Source organism: Caloenas nicobarica, chromosome 1 (genome assembly GCF_036013445.1).
Source record: "Caloenas nicobarica isolate bCalNic1 chromosome 1, bCalNic1.hap1, whole genome shotgun sequence".
NCBI lineage: Eukaryota > Metazoa > Chordata > Aves > Columbiformes > Columbidae > Caloenas > Caloenas nicobarica.
Window position 1 is genome coordinate 126,853,153 of NC_088245.1, and position 14,897 is coordinate 126,868,049.

Consider the following 14,897-nt stretch of genomic DNA (forward strand, 5'->3'; position numbering starts at 1 on the left):
AACACCATGGGAAGTTAATGTACTGCTGGACTTAGCAGGCAGTCGGGCTATGCAGTTGACACAGAAGCATGGCTCCAAGTTTATCTGACACAGTTTAAATGAGACAGAAAACTCTTTGGTTTAGATTTAGTGGCATAAATGGGACACTCTATCCCAAGAGAACAGTGGATACACGAAATTTTAGAAATGTTTGCTCTGTCAGAAGGATGACGTATTTTGCTACGTCTGTTTTCAGCCTCTGAGTTTCATGCTTGTGTAAGACACAGCAGTGACTGACACTGAAGCATCCTTGTTTGATTAGGAAGCCCAGGAGCTGTCACCAACAGGTAGAGTGCTTCTGTTTTCATTCACACGTTTGCTCACCGTTCTTTACCCTGATCCTCCAAAAAGGCCTCAACAAGGAGAAGGAAGTATTACTCGGGCTGCGCACATCACAAGCGTGTTCCATATAAAGAATTAAGCGGATTAGCTGTACCACTATGGTTGGTTATTGGCTTCAAAGGAAAATATTGGCTGCACCTACGTAAACGCCTCTGTTTAAGCGATTTAAAAAGAAACCATTTCCCAGAAGTACAGGTGCACGGCTGACTGTAGCTACTAGGGCTGTGAAAAGGCAAGAATCGCTTTAAAAATAAATAAATAAATAAATTTTTAAAAAGGAAAAGCGACGACCGTGACCCGGGATCTCCCTCTCCCCCCGGAGCGCGGGGCTGTTCACCTGCCGCTCCCCGGGCGCAGACCCGAGCCCCCGGCGGGCGGCCGCTCGGAGCCCGTCCAGCCGCTCCAAAGAGCGACGTGCGCCCCCGCGGAACCGACGGCGGCGGCGCACCCCTCCTGCCCCGCACACACCCCGGGCCGAGCCCCGCTGCCCTCGGGGCCCCGGGGGGAAGGACACCCCCGCCACCGGGCGGGCTCCAGGGAGGGGGAGCCGCGGGGGCGGGGGAAGGGGCCGCGCCGCGGCAGGGCGCAGCCCGCCCCCCCGCCCGGCAGCCAAGGCCCGACCCCGGGCTCTGCCCGCCGCGCCCCGTCCCGCCCCGTCGGGGGCGGTGGGGGGGGAGGGGAGGCGGGGGCCGCCCGCGGGCGCGTTACGCACGCAGTGAGCTCAGCGGCCCGCGGCCGAGGGGCGGCGCGGCGGGGGGCGGCGGGCCGCGCCGGCGGTGGGGGCGGCCCGGGCAAACCCCATAAAGGGCGGCAGCGGCTGGCCCGGCTGCTGCACTCACCCCGCACGGCGGAGGCACCCGGATCGCAGCGAAGGGGGCCCGGCCGGCCGGGCGCCGAGGGCTGGGGTGGCGTTCACTCGGTTTTCGGCTCCGCTCTGCAAGAACGGGAGGTTTGTCGGCGCTCGCCTCCCCCCGCCCCGCGGAGCCGTGGAAGTGCAGGCGGGACCGTGCCGGAGCTGCCAGAGGAGCGAGCGGAGACTCGCCGAAGATTCCTCCCCGACCTCTGCTGCTGGGGAGAGCTGAGGAGGCGGCGGGAAGGAGAACCGGCAGCGAGAGAAAAGAGGACAGACAGACAGACGGAGGGGAACGGCTGCTCCCCTCGCAGACCCTCATTCCCCGCCGCCGCGCCCCGGACATGGGGAAGCCGACACCACCACCTCTTCAGTGACCGCGGGACCCGGCGCTCGTCCGGCCCTCCCCGCCCCTCCGCCAGGAAAGAGAAACTGAGACCCCCAAAACCCGAAAGCAAAAAACATTAATTTTTTAAAAAAACATAAATAAAGAAATAAAAAGGGCTCCGTTAAGCCAGCGGCCGCAGCAACAAGCCTCCCCCGCCCCGAGTTCGGGGGCCGCGATGAGGACCGGGGGGCGCCCGCTGGTGCCGGTGCCGGTGCTGGTGCCGGTGCCGGTGCTGGTGCCGGTGCTGGCGGCGCTGCTGGGGCTGTGCAGCGCCGAGCGCCCCGCCGAGCGGCAGGCGCTGGTGGTGCCGCGGCGCCTGGGCGCTGGCGGCGGCCGGGAGCGCTTCCGCCTGGAGGCCTTCGGGGAGCGGCTGACGCTGGAGCTGGAGCCCGACAGCAGCTTCCTGGCCCCGGACTTCACCCTGCAGTACCTGGGCGGGCCGCCGCCGCCGCCGGAGGACGACCTCTCCCGCTGCTTCTACTCCGGCACCGTCAACCGGGACCCCAGCTCCGCCGCCGCCCTCAGCCTCTGCGCGGGGATGCGCGGAGCCTTCTCCCTGCGGGGCCGCCAATACCTCATCCAGCCGGCTCCCGGCACCGCGCACCGCGGCGGCGCCCACCTCCTCCGCCTCCGCGGGACCCGCCGGGCCGCCCCCGCCGCCCGCTGCGCCGTGGCCGAGACGGGGGCGGAGGCGGCGGGGCCGGAGCCCGCCGGGCGCGCAGGTACCGTCGGGGCGCCGCGCTGCCCTCCGCTGGGAGGGAAAGGGAGGAACGGGGGTTTTGTCTGCGCCCGCGCCCCGACGGGACTGACTGCAGAGTCCCGGCCGGTGCATCCCCTCAGCCCCGGCCCGGGGGTGCTCCCACCTGGGTGCGGGTCCGGCTATCGCCCGTCTGCCCGGCGGCGACTCAGAGGAGTTGCTCAGCCGAGGCTGCAGAAGTTTTGGGGGCGGGAGCGGGGCGCGGCGGTACATCCCTTAGGTGAAAGTCTTGAGTATCGGTGGGGTTTGGGTTCCTTACGGTGGTCTTTTGCAGCGGTTTTTCTCTTCTTACGCTAACCTGCACTTTCCTTGCCTCTCCCTCTCCCTTTTTAATGCAGAAACGAGGAGCAGAAGAAAGAAGAGGTTCGTGTCCAGCCCCCGCTATGTGGAGACCATGCTGGTAGCCGACCAGTCCATGGCCGAGTTCCACGGCAGCGGGCTGAAGCACTATCTCCTGACGCTGCTCTCCGTGGCAGCCAAGCTGTACAAGCACCCCAGCATCCGCAATTCCATCAGCCTCGTGGTGGTGAAAATCATGGTCATTTATGAGGAGCGGAAGGGACCTGATATCTCTTCCAACGCAGCCCTGACTTTGAGAAACTTCTGCAGCTGGCAAAGGCAGCACAACCCACCCAGTGACCGGCATGCCGAGCACTACGACACAGCAGTCCTCTTCACCAGGCAGGTGAGGGACACAGAGTTCAAATCCATGCCCACGCTCATTGCTCCCTATCCCCAGAAGACCCTTCTGCCAGGAGACCTCTGAAAAAGTGTTCAGAGGCTGTCTTGTGTCATGACAGCTTCAGCAAAGTAGGCTAAAAATGAAATGAACCGCTTTTGATTTAGTCATTTATTTTGCTGTTTGCGCTGTCTCAGGTGAAACTCACAGTATGTGCAACATATTTCTGCCCCGTATATTTTTAGCAGATTTAGTGTGGAAATTGTGCATTTTATTTCTACCTGTAACACGCGTACGTTGCAAAGACAGGTTTTTGCCATCATACCCATTGAAGTGCTGAATATTTATGCTCTTTCCATAAGTGAAGGCAAACTGCCAGGGCTGGATGTTTCTTGCCAAGGTTAAGTCCCTGATCCGATTAATAATGAAACTGCCTTTTTTTACAGGACCTCTGCGGTGCCAAGACATGTGATACTCTTGGGATGGCTGATGTGGGAACAGTTTGTGATCTAAACCGCAGTTGCTCTATCATAGAAGACGACGGCTTACAGGCTGCTTTTACAACAGCCCACGAACTAGGTACTTGAAACTCTGAAAGGCGATTTCACGTGGTTAATTGAAGCCAGCTCGATGCCGTAAAGCAAAGAGCTGCCCAGCCCGCGCGGCTCCCTGGAGCAGTCGGGAGGAGGCAAAGCTTTGCCTGTAGCAGGGCTGAGCTGTGGGAAGCAATTGCGTTCTGTACGGCATTGTCTGCAAGAGCTGTGTGTTGGAGTGCAGGAAGAAAGCGTGTGAGAAGCCGGGGAGGGGAGCAAAGATACAGTGCCATCTGCCTAAAGTTTGGCAGTATTCAGGTTCAGGTCATTATTTAAAGGGCAGGCTATGAGCTGCTCTAGGGTAATATTTAAAGTAGTATTGGTGATGCATGGGACAGGCTTCCTAGAATCACAAACTTCATTTCTTTTTTTTTTTTTTAAGGCCACGTGTTTAACATGCCTCATGACGATGCAAAGCAGTGTGCTGGTATAAATGGAATAAGCCGGGATTTCCACATGATGGCATCTATGCTTTCCAATCTGGATCGCAGCCAGCCTTGGTCTCCATGTAGTGCGTACATGATTACAACATTTTTGGATAACGGTCATGGTAAGATTATTAAGCTTTCCATTAATGTAGCATTTAAGCTCTTGAGTTTCACTGCTTTGCTTTTTTTCTTTCTTTCTTTTTTTCTTTTTCTTAAAAGTGCTTTCTGTTACAGCATAGAATTAACCTTTTATATCCTGCAAATTAATTTAGAAGACCCTTAATTTTACAAGAATGGTGGCACAAGTTGGCTCAAAAGACTTTTGTTACAAAGCAAATGCAGTTCCAGAGTTGGAAATATATTTTTCCCTTTTGAAACTGAACTCACCGACAGCATCATCTGCTTTTTTTTTTTTTTTTCCTTCCTTTTCAGGTGAGTGCTTGTTGGACAAGCCCCACAAACCAATCCAGCTTCCTTCTGACTTGCCTGGCACGTTGTACGACGCCAACAGACAGTGCCAGTTTACATTTGGAGATGAGTCCAAGCACTGCCCCGATGCAGCCAGTACATGTACGACGCTGTGGTGTACCGGCACTTCTGGAGGACTGCTGGTGTGCCAAACCAAACACTTCCCTTGGGCAGATGGCACCAGTTGCGGGGAAGGGAAGTGGTGCATGAATGGCAAGTGTGTGAACAAAACTGAGAAGAAGCATTATGACGTAAGCACTAAACAAGAAATCGGAATATATCCTGGGTTGCAGAGTAGCACGGGTAATGCTTCAGTGGGAGTCATCTGTTTAAAGGGCTTAAATAAGTGGAGGCAGGTGGCTAATAAAACAAACTTGGGGCTTTTTTTTTTTTCCACAAATGGTTTAGATAAAAATGGGAATGGTTGTGGATTTTGTGGTTTGGTTTTGTTTTGCGTATGCTGTATTAACTTTTTTGTTCTACTTTTGCTTGTCGTTCCAGACACCGGTGCATGGGAGCTGGGGGTCCTGGGGGGCGTGGGGAGAGTGCTCCCGGACCTGCGGCGGTGGAGTGCAGTACTCCTTCAGGGAGTGCGACAACCCTGTCCCAAGGAACGGGGGAAAATACTGTGAAGGGAAGCGGGTGCAATACAGATCATGTAACATCGAGGACTGTCCAGACAACGATGGTAATCTTCTCCCCATTTTTGAAGCCGAGGAAAGGTTTCTTGTGGAGGAGGAGCATGTACAGAAGATGATCTAATGTCCACCTGTCTCTCCTCTGCCTGCAGGCAAAACCTTTAGGGAAGAACAATGTGAAAAGCACAATGAGTTTTCCAAGTCTCCCTTTGGAAGCGGACCTGCAGTGGAGTGGACACCCAAGTTTGCCGGCGTCTCTCCAAAAGACAGATGCAAGCTGGTCTGCCGAGCAAAAGGAACAGGATACTTCTTCGTTTTACAGCCAAAGGTATTTCAAAACTATACCTCTTCTATGTAATCGTAATAGGATTTTTTTTCCTCTAACCGTGTGAAGTTGAGAGTCAAGGAACATAGAAATCCAAAATTATGTCTTTCTTGTATATAAGCTAGATTTTTCCTTCTCCTCTTCCTACGTGTACATCTTGATGAGGGCAAACATGCTTTAAATATTCTGGCACAGTCCTTCCAGCTACTTCACACGTACTGCCTCTCCTACCCACTCCACCCTACTTTCCTCTCCTCTCCTCCACCAGTTCGATTACATTGAGATACATTTGGAAAACCATGGGGATTCTTTGCCAAAACATTGGTGCTTTCTCATACCAGTTACTAATATGCTGACAGCTTAAAATAAACAGAAGGAAAAATGTTCGTTTTGCATAGCTACTTGAACTCACTGTCACAAGATGTTGAGAGCCAATAACTACCAGGGCGATGACACAGAGGTTTTTTGTAGAGCAGTAGTCCTAGAAATAAAAGATACATCAAACACCATTAAAAGTAATTTTGGTCCTGTACTTTGAGGACATGACTACCATCTAGTGACAGTAGAAAATAACATTATTTATTTATATGAAAGGAGTAAAACAGTTTCATGGGTGAAGGGGTTTGAGGGGGTGTTAATAGAAAATGAAATTAGTTGTTTTCTCCTTTCATTATGGCATCATTTTTGCAAGTGGGATGAAGTAGCACTACGTACCTCCAACTATTTATGGACTGCTTTGGTTTTGGGTTTCAAAAACCTGAAAAATACAGGTGCTGCAGGTCTTCCACCTGCCCATATTTTGTGTGTGTCTGTATTACGCAATTTCAAAGCAATGTGCTTCTTCTAATCAAACACACTATGGCTTTTTTCCTGCAAAGGTTGTGGATGGTACCCCCTGCAGCCCCGATTCCACCTCTGTCTGCGTCCAGGGACAGTGCGTAAAGGCTGGCTGTGACCGTATGATAGGATCCAATAAGAAGTTTGACAAATGCGGTATCTGCGGTGGCAATGGATCCACTTGCAAGAAAGTGTCTGGCACACTTGTTAGAGCAAAGTGAGTATATAACAGCTGCTGTTATTTTGTTCTGGTGAATGTGTTGTGGGTGTAAGCTTTGGGTTTCCAAGGCAGAGATGTTTCCCCAGTTTATTGTTGGAACTGAGATTTGATCTGTCGCAGCCATCTGACTGAAGATAACTTACAGTGACATCCCTGCAAGAGGAAGCCACTTCCACAGGGGCACACCTGTGCCACAGCAATAATGTGGGATGTGACTTTGCAGATCACTTAATCCATTAATTCAATTAGGTCAGCAGCTCGTGAGCTTAACACTTTGGCTTCAAATGAAATTCAGTTGTCTTCTGGGCAGCTTCTCCCCATTTGCAGGGAAGAGTGGAGGACTCAGTCTCTCTCTTTTCTCTTGGGCAGACCTGGCTACCACGACGTCGTGACCATTCCGGCCGGGGCGACGAACATCGAGGTGAAGCAGCGAAACCACAGGGGTGTGAGACACGACGGCAGCTTCCTTGCCATCAAAGCCGCGGATGGCACCTACATCCTCAACGGCGATTACACCCTGTCAACGCTGGAGCAGGACATCACCTACAAGGGCAGCGTGCTGAGGTACAGCGGCTCCTCCGCCGCCCTGGAGAGGATCCGCAGTTTCAGCCCTCTGAAGGAACCTCTGACCATCCAGGTCCTCACGGTGGGCGACCTGCCACAGCCCAAAATCAAGTTCACCTATTTCGTGAAGAAACCCGTGCAGCCTGGCTCAGAGAAGGCGCCCAGTAAAAAGAAAGAGTCCTTCAACGCAATCAGGGAGATCATCTCCTCCGAGTGGGTCATTGAGGAGTGGGGCGAATGCTCTAAGTCGTGCGGCTCGGGCTGGCAGCGGCGGGCAGTGGAGTGCCGGGACCCCCGGGGGCGACCGGCCACCGACTGCACCCGGGAGCTGAAGCCCAGCGACGTCCGTCCCTGCGCCGATGTGCCCTGCCCGCAGTGGCAGCTGGGGGACTGGTCGCCCTGCTCTAAGACGTGCGGGAAAGGTTTCAAGAAGAGGTTGTTGAAATGTATTTCCTACGACAGCAGCGTGCTGCCGCAAGAAAGCTGTGAGCCTTCCAAGAAACCGAAACACCTAATAGACTTCTGCAACGTTACAGACTGCAGTTAAATAGTATAAGTCGGGAAAGCTAGTTTTTTTATTATTATTTTATTTTTTTCCTTCAGAACAATGCACTGAAAAAAAGAAAAAGAAGGCTAGAGGCAGCGCATGTGTTTTTGCAGAAAAAATTAATGGTGAGGATCCATTGAGGTGGGACAGTGCAAATAACTTTAATTGGCATTGCATCCTAAAAATACCCTGCCAACTGAAAATTTGATAGGCTAGCAGACCCATGTAACTCACTCATCTTCAGCAGATGAGGCCCAAGGGCATTATAAATTGCTTTTTTTTAAGTCTGTTACAAATTGAACAAAACATGAGCAGTGGCCAAAACACATTTAAACAAACGTTTTGAGGTTCGGTTATTTCTCCCTTCTTTTGGAGTGGTACTGATCAAGTCCCCATGTGTAGGAAGGGGAGGGAAAAGGGAGTGGAAAGCGTAGCTTAAAATAATTGGTCAGGGCTTACCTACCTCACAAAGGGCAAAAAACAGGATTGGAAAAGGAGCTTTAACTATGTCATTCATGGCTGCTATTGTTTCAGAGAATAGTTTTATATAAAAATAAAGCCATATTCTCTACCTGTAAAGAGTAAGAAATATCAAGAACCAGTCAGTCAACTCGACAAATAACTAGAATGTCAATTTTTTTTAAGTATCATTATGTCATCCCAATGTGCCTGTCCATTTCTCTCATCCACTCCGATGCCACTGTGGTGACATATGGAATCCAGAGGCTAGAAAAAGTGGAAGTCTTCATGGAGGAGGTAGTGTCTCTGAGTAGTTGCTCTTTGTGCCTTCCGCACACCTTCCACTGGCTTTTCCATTCGAGCTTGTTCCTACTGTCATGTCAACCAGACTGATGGCATTTGTGAGCAATTGAGTCACACTTTCACATTCGAATCTTTTACCTTACCCCAGCCAAAGGAAATTATTTGCATTTGGGTTAAAAAAAAAAAAAAAAAAAGATCAAAGAAACCCGCTATGAATGGGAACCTCTCCTATGTGGCCTCTGATGGGTTTGTAAGTGCTCAAATCACTGATAAGGCGGGAAGACAAAGCTGAAGGATAGCAGGTCCATCCACAGCAATACGCCGACATTCACATAATTAGTTTGTGCCAGTTCATAGACAATGAGAGAATATGGCTTTCCATATGTATATAGTAAAATATATTACTATAGATTTTATATACTTCATAAGTATTTTATATTTCTTTCCCTTCTGGGAAGGGTTATAATTTGTAATAAATGCATATAATGAACATATTTATTTTTATACTTCTTGTCTAATGTGATCTTCTAAGTTATCGCTTTTTTAAAAGGACATATAACAAGGATAGAGTATTTATACAGTATAATATGTTACTAGAGGTAATAAATGAACCCTATAAATTTTGGAAATGGAGCGTCTTTATTTCACTGGAGTAAAACTAGTCCATTGAGTGGAAAGAGCTTGGAATCTAAGGCAATGTTACAAAAAAGCTAAGCCACATTTTTCAAGGTGACTGGTAGCTTAGGCTACTAATTGACTGTGTTAGTGAGGGGGGTTGGAAAACCCTACCCATAATGTCATATACCACGTTAAAAGGGGTAATTTTGTATTTTATTACTTAACCACTAACAGGGTGCTCAGCACTGTTATTTCTTCTCTAAAAAAAGTGGAGTGCAACTAGACTGATGCCACTGGTTTTAATTACTGCTTACAGAGGGAGTATTGCTGTCAGTGGTGTTTATAACCAACCAAATATGTACAAAAGTAGCAGTTTTACCTGCTCTACTTAACCTTACCCTACTGGGCAAGAAGCAGTCAAAATTCAAAACCATTAACTAGCAGTCAGAGGTTTCCCTCACAAGTTTCTGGAGGGCCTCCTGATCATGCTTTTCTAATTAGAAGTACTGTATGAATGAGCTGTTCTAACGCTGTTGGTAACACGTTTTATAACGTTAAAATACATACTAAGCATCAAGAAACTGCTTTTTGCTCCTTCATTTCTGATCTCATGACCACTGCAGTTGAGGGAAAATCTTCTGTTGAACTCAGTAGGACTTTTGCCATGGAATTTGAGACATCAGTCATTTATGAATACTTTTGGCTTTGTGTCATGTAAAAATCTATTAAAACTTCCTTTGCCAATGTTTGGACTCTGTCTTGCAGAAATAGTTCCCACTTTCTTCCACGGATAAAATCCTGGCCCCTCTAAAGCACACAGAAAAATTCTCATCACGTCACACTTCATTGAGCGTTACTTTGTCTTTGACGTGCAAAAATACTGGGGAATATTTCACTTCTAGCATTATTCAAGAGGGAGCAATCACTTTCTGGTTTATAAATACTTTAAAGTGTTTATAAATACAACAAATAATGCCTTATTTAATTGTATATCTGTATAGCTGCACGTGTATTTTGTATTTGCTACAGGAGGTTAAAAATAGGAATACATACATTTTCAAAAGGAAAAAATAACACATTTTTATTTCCATTTTCTGCTGTTGTTCTTACTCCTTGAAGACTTCATATCCTAACATGTTGGTGTTGCCTGAAACACTTTCTGTTAAAGAGCCCAAGGAGCTCTGGTCCTGAAACTGCAAGACCCTGCCGTTATCTACGGAATTGGCAAGGTCCCGAGAGTGCTGGGTGATGGTGGTTGCCCAAAATTGCTCTCATCAACCCAGCAGAAACATTCAAGGCAAGGCTAAGGAAGCCCTGTGGAGGAAATAGATTCTCCCAGACCTACCGGTACCAATTAAAGCAAGCTCAAGGTTCTGATGTACCTCTTGCAGTAGCGCTTAAGGAGGCTCTTGGGAGAGAAAAACGGTGTTTCACAGGCACCACCTTTCATGCTGAAGGGAATTTGAATCCAATCAAATACAGTGAATTCCCCATTTTTTTAACAAAAAGTGCTGAAGTGTTCTTTATTTCCAAAATGCTTTGGCCCATATTACCCAGATTAGATCAGTCAGCCCTGTGGTTAACTAGAGCTCAGTGAGGAGACGGAGAGGGTGAGGGAAATCAAACACATTCGGTATTTTACAATAAGAAATGGCAATAACAACAGATTTTTTCTTGCAAACTACTGCATAATAAAATGAGTTATGAACTAATAAAAAGTTTTTATATAATGGCAACCTATTTTCTATGGCAGCATTCATTTCTTTAGAGCATACACATAACAGCAGGATGTCAAGATGTTACCCGTATTTGTAGCACAGTTGACCAAGACTGCATATCCAAGTCATAGTTTACTGACTACATATTTTTCTTTGACTTCATCATGAATTCTCAGCAGTTGCATCTGTTACACAGTAATATGGTTCATTAAATTATATCCCATTTTTAATAGGGCTAGGTGATGAAGAACATGCTCCAAATAATGCATAAATTAAGCAATGCAATCATGGAACTTTTCCCTCCCAAAGTTGCAAGAAAATCTGCTGCTCTGGGTGACCCAGCAAGGGGAAACAAAAAAAACCAAACCAAAACCAGTGGAACATAGTTTAGCTATGTAGCAATCAAGATCACAATTAAACACATCCCCTGCACAAAGAGTCTGCCAATTTATAGCTTTTATTACAAAGGGCTGGACAGTTAAGTGCTTTTTGTGTGCACAATGGTCACTGTGAGCAGGAATTGCAACACTTGGCTGCTGACTCACCTGGTCCGCTCTGGGCAGCAGAAGTGGCACCAGAGCTTGTGTTGGGGTGAGTGTAAGAGCTTTTCTTTCTCCTTGGGCCAGGGCCGCTGGTTCCGCTGATGCCCAGGTGGGCTTCCGACCCTAGATGGAGATCGTTGTTTTCAACCAGGTCGTCTCAGCGATCCAGCTCGGCAGGTTGGGTGGGAGGTTTCCAGGGCACAGCATTTCAGCTCAGGGCAACCTCACTCCAGTTTGGAGCCAAGTTTGCCTGGCTTCCTCCCAAGTTCGGAGAAGCCAGATGCTATAGCCTTTTTTAAAAAACATTTTGGTGTCATAAGATAAATGGGTTTAGCTGAGTAGCGTGGGCTTGGTAGATGAAATCCGTTATCTTCAAGTATTTTCAGAGGTGAGGGGGGAGGCGGGTGTCTAAATGAATGAAACGTGTCTCCCTTAATGGGCCTTGGTTTCACTGCTTTCAAGGCTGAGTGTTCTTCCAGTTCTTGGTAAGGCTAAAGTCTCCCTGTTGGCAGAAAGGGGCAAATGAAAGCAATGTAGTGAGCAGGGCTTTGCCATTTCGGGCATCATGAGGCTGAGGAAAAACTCTTTCCAGCCTTTCAATGGCCTTAAAGAGATTGGCATTTGGACAGAAGTCCAGTCTGACAGCTAGATCTCCAAAGACCAACCTTCAAAATTCACCATCTAACTTAGAAGATAATTGGGGGTGTGAAGAGGAAAATAGTTATGCCGGAGAACTATGTTCCAGGCTGATTGGATGTAAAATTGTGGTATCTATGCTAGGTAAGCACTGTAAATGGTGCTGCTAGAAAATCTGGAGTAGCTGTTTTCCTGTGACACTGTTAAAATCATAAATATGATTTACTGCTTGAAATTGTTTTAACAGTAAATAGGAAAAAACCAACCAAACAAAACACACACACACACACAAAAACCTCCAACCATAACTAGTATGTGATAGGGTTCTTAAGCTGCTGCGTTCCCCTCTCTTTAGTCCAATTGCTGTTGTAAAAACATGAGATGTTGGTGTTGCTAAATAACGATTTTGCCACTGCTTGTAATACGTGTGGTTTCAGAGCAGAGAAAGGTTGGTTGCTATTATAGAAGCTGGTTCTGTGTGAGATTTCAGAGAAAGGAAATAATTCTATGCATCTGGAGTGGAAAACTCCTGAAATTGTCTAGAGCTGCTGTATACGTTAGCAGCCGATACCTGCATTTCAGAGTCATCGGTTGCCTGAGTATATTTGGAACCGTAATTTTAATGTCAGGACATTGACTTAGAGAATCAAGGCCCCAGAGCCATGTATATGAACAACACTCTGATTTACCAGGTACTAGCAAAGCTGGTGTTTCACCTTCTGAAATGCAGCTCTACAGAGCTTGTAATGAGTCAAATGGATTTCTTCATTTGTAGTTTCACAGCAGCTTTCATTCAAATAAACGTCTCCAAACATTGTATATGTTTCAGTAAAAGTCTGGCACACCTTTTACAGAAAAACAAACAAGACCTTTGCTTTTATCGTTGTCACATCAGAAGTCGGTAAGCAGATGCAAAATAATGTGCTTTATTGAACATTGTAGGACAAACAGGTGACATGGTCTAGGTTGGGAGAAAAAAAATGCACACGATATCTTAATCCACTGCCTAGGTTAGGGAAAGGAGAAGAAAATACTCCTAAGGAAATTCAGAAAGGCAGCTTCAGAAGAATATCTGAGACTCCTCAGCAAACACCCCCACTGTAATGTCTGGCTTCAGCTCACCAGCTGGCTATGAAACTGGTCGCACGGCTTTGCTGCACCAGCCCAGTGTTGTTCTGGGGTTTGTACACCTGGAAAGCTTTTCATCCTGTGCAATTGCAAACATGCCCGACAACCACCATTTGGAGCAGAGATCAAATCCTGTGTGATACGGTCACAATCACTTACTTAGTCCTCAAGGCAAAGAGGGTAGAATTAGGTGAAAAATTTTCCCTAGCGAAGGTCACCCAAATATAGCAAACCAGTCGCCCACCCGTACACCCCCCAAAACGAGAGGCGAATCCCTACGACATGTCTAGGCTACAACAGGAGTGTAAATAAGCATTCAGCAATAGCCTATATTTTGCATAAACTTTTGCATTTTGCCCCATTTTGCATAAACAGAGTGCACTGTTATAACATGTGGAGGCAGAAGATGACCAGCCCAGGGTATTGCCACTTCTCCCAGCAGTGCCCGCTTGGTAGCTCTTCCACGGCAGCAGCAAACCTTGGTGCTGTCTTAGTAAAACAGCAGCTACAAACATGCATTCGTGCCTGATGTTCTACCTCGAAACCCAAAACAACCTATATGGACCGAATGGAAGCCAAAACACAGTTATCAAGTTCCCAGCAGAGTGGTGTTTTAATAAACACTTGTGCTCCTGAAGCCTCGGGCAGACTGATTGCTGCTGGGGATGCAAGCAGCGTTGTTTGGACTCACAGATCTATTTTACGGTATATGACAGTGTAAGAGGGTCTTGTGCAAAAGAGATTTAATGTTGAACAATAGAAGTACAGTTTCATACAGAACCTTTGTCTGTAAGCTGGCTACATGTGCTTGATAGCTTCAAAGTGATAAAGGACAGTCCTTCATCATATTGCAGCCTATGGACATAAACTAATGATATCCCAGGTGCCCAGACAATATTTATATTTAAGCATCCCAAATCTAAGTTGGACCAGTGCAAAATCTGTCACCCTTTATACTGTATATTTGTGTAAGAATGCTACAAGTCTAATCTGAGTTTCTACCAGCTCTTGATTCTTCTCAGAGATTCCATTTGAAAATTAATATTTTTCTCCAATATTAGCTGCACTCAACTATAATATATTTTCCTACAAGCACAAAAAGGAGCTGGTTGTTCCAATGTAGTGGGAACAATTGAAGCTAAGGGAAGAGGGAAGTCATATGGTAGTGATTATAATCAGGCAAGCTGAAAGCAGTGGCCATTTTAATTGTGCACCAATATATTTTTCAGTCTAATTAAGACAATGTGGCTGTCTTCTCCCAAACAATTTAAATATATACTGCCACTTCGTAAGATTTTTCATATACAAAACTGTAGATGAAATGAAGGATAAGAAAACAACTGAAATTCAATTATTTGGATTGAAAATTTGTCAGTCAAGCAACACGTTAATGGGAAATATTTTCTAATTTTTTTATTCTAATTGAAAACAAATGCCATAAAAGATGAAGCTTTCAAACAATTAACTTCTGGTTTTCTTATTCTGTTTTCTTCAATTTTCTGACACCCAGACTGGGGAAAAAAAAAAAGATGCCGCAATATCAGGAAAAAGGGATGCTTAAGGACATACACTGAAGGCACAAAAAAGTGAGTCATTCTGCAGTTTCTGGCAGATGGCCAGCAGCTAAATCTGACATCACCAGGGCATCATTTATATAAGAAATGGCCTCAGAGTTGCAAAGATATTGATCACATCCTACTTCTTATGTTTCTCACATGTGATCCACTTTTGCCAACTAAGATATTTAAATAGTTAAGTTAAGCAGCAAAAAACTTGAAGTACTCTTTAAACTGAATCATAAAACTAGCCTTGTCTGTA

The 14,897-nt window shown here is 47.0% G+C and overlaps 1 protein-coding gene across 1 annotated transcript; it reads left to right on the top strand.

The window, feature by feature from the left end:
• Positions 1-1,228: 1,228 nt before the first annotated feature.
• Positions 1,229-9,854, top strand: ADAMTS1 (ADAM metallopeptidase with thrombospondin type 1 motif 1). Its single transcript, XM_065642579.1, has 9 exons — positions 1,229-2,341; positions 2,715-3,061; positions 3,502-3,634; positions 4,031-4,198; positions 4,509-4,795; positions 5,046-5,232; positions 5,335-5,510; positions 6,386-6,561; positions 6,934-9,854. Exons 1-9 carry the CDS (start codon positions 1,795-1,797, stop codon positions 7,673-7,675), a joined length of 2,763 nt encoding a protein of 920 aa, XP_065498651.1. The 5' UTR covers positions 1,229-1,794; the 3' UTR covers positions 7,676-9,854.
• The last annotated feature ends 5,043 nt before the right edge of the window (positions 9,855-14,897 follow it).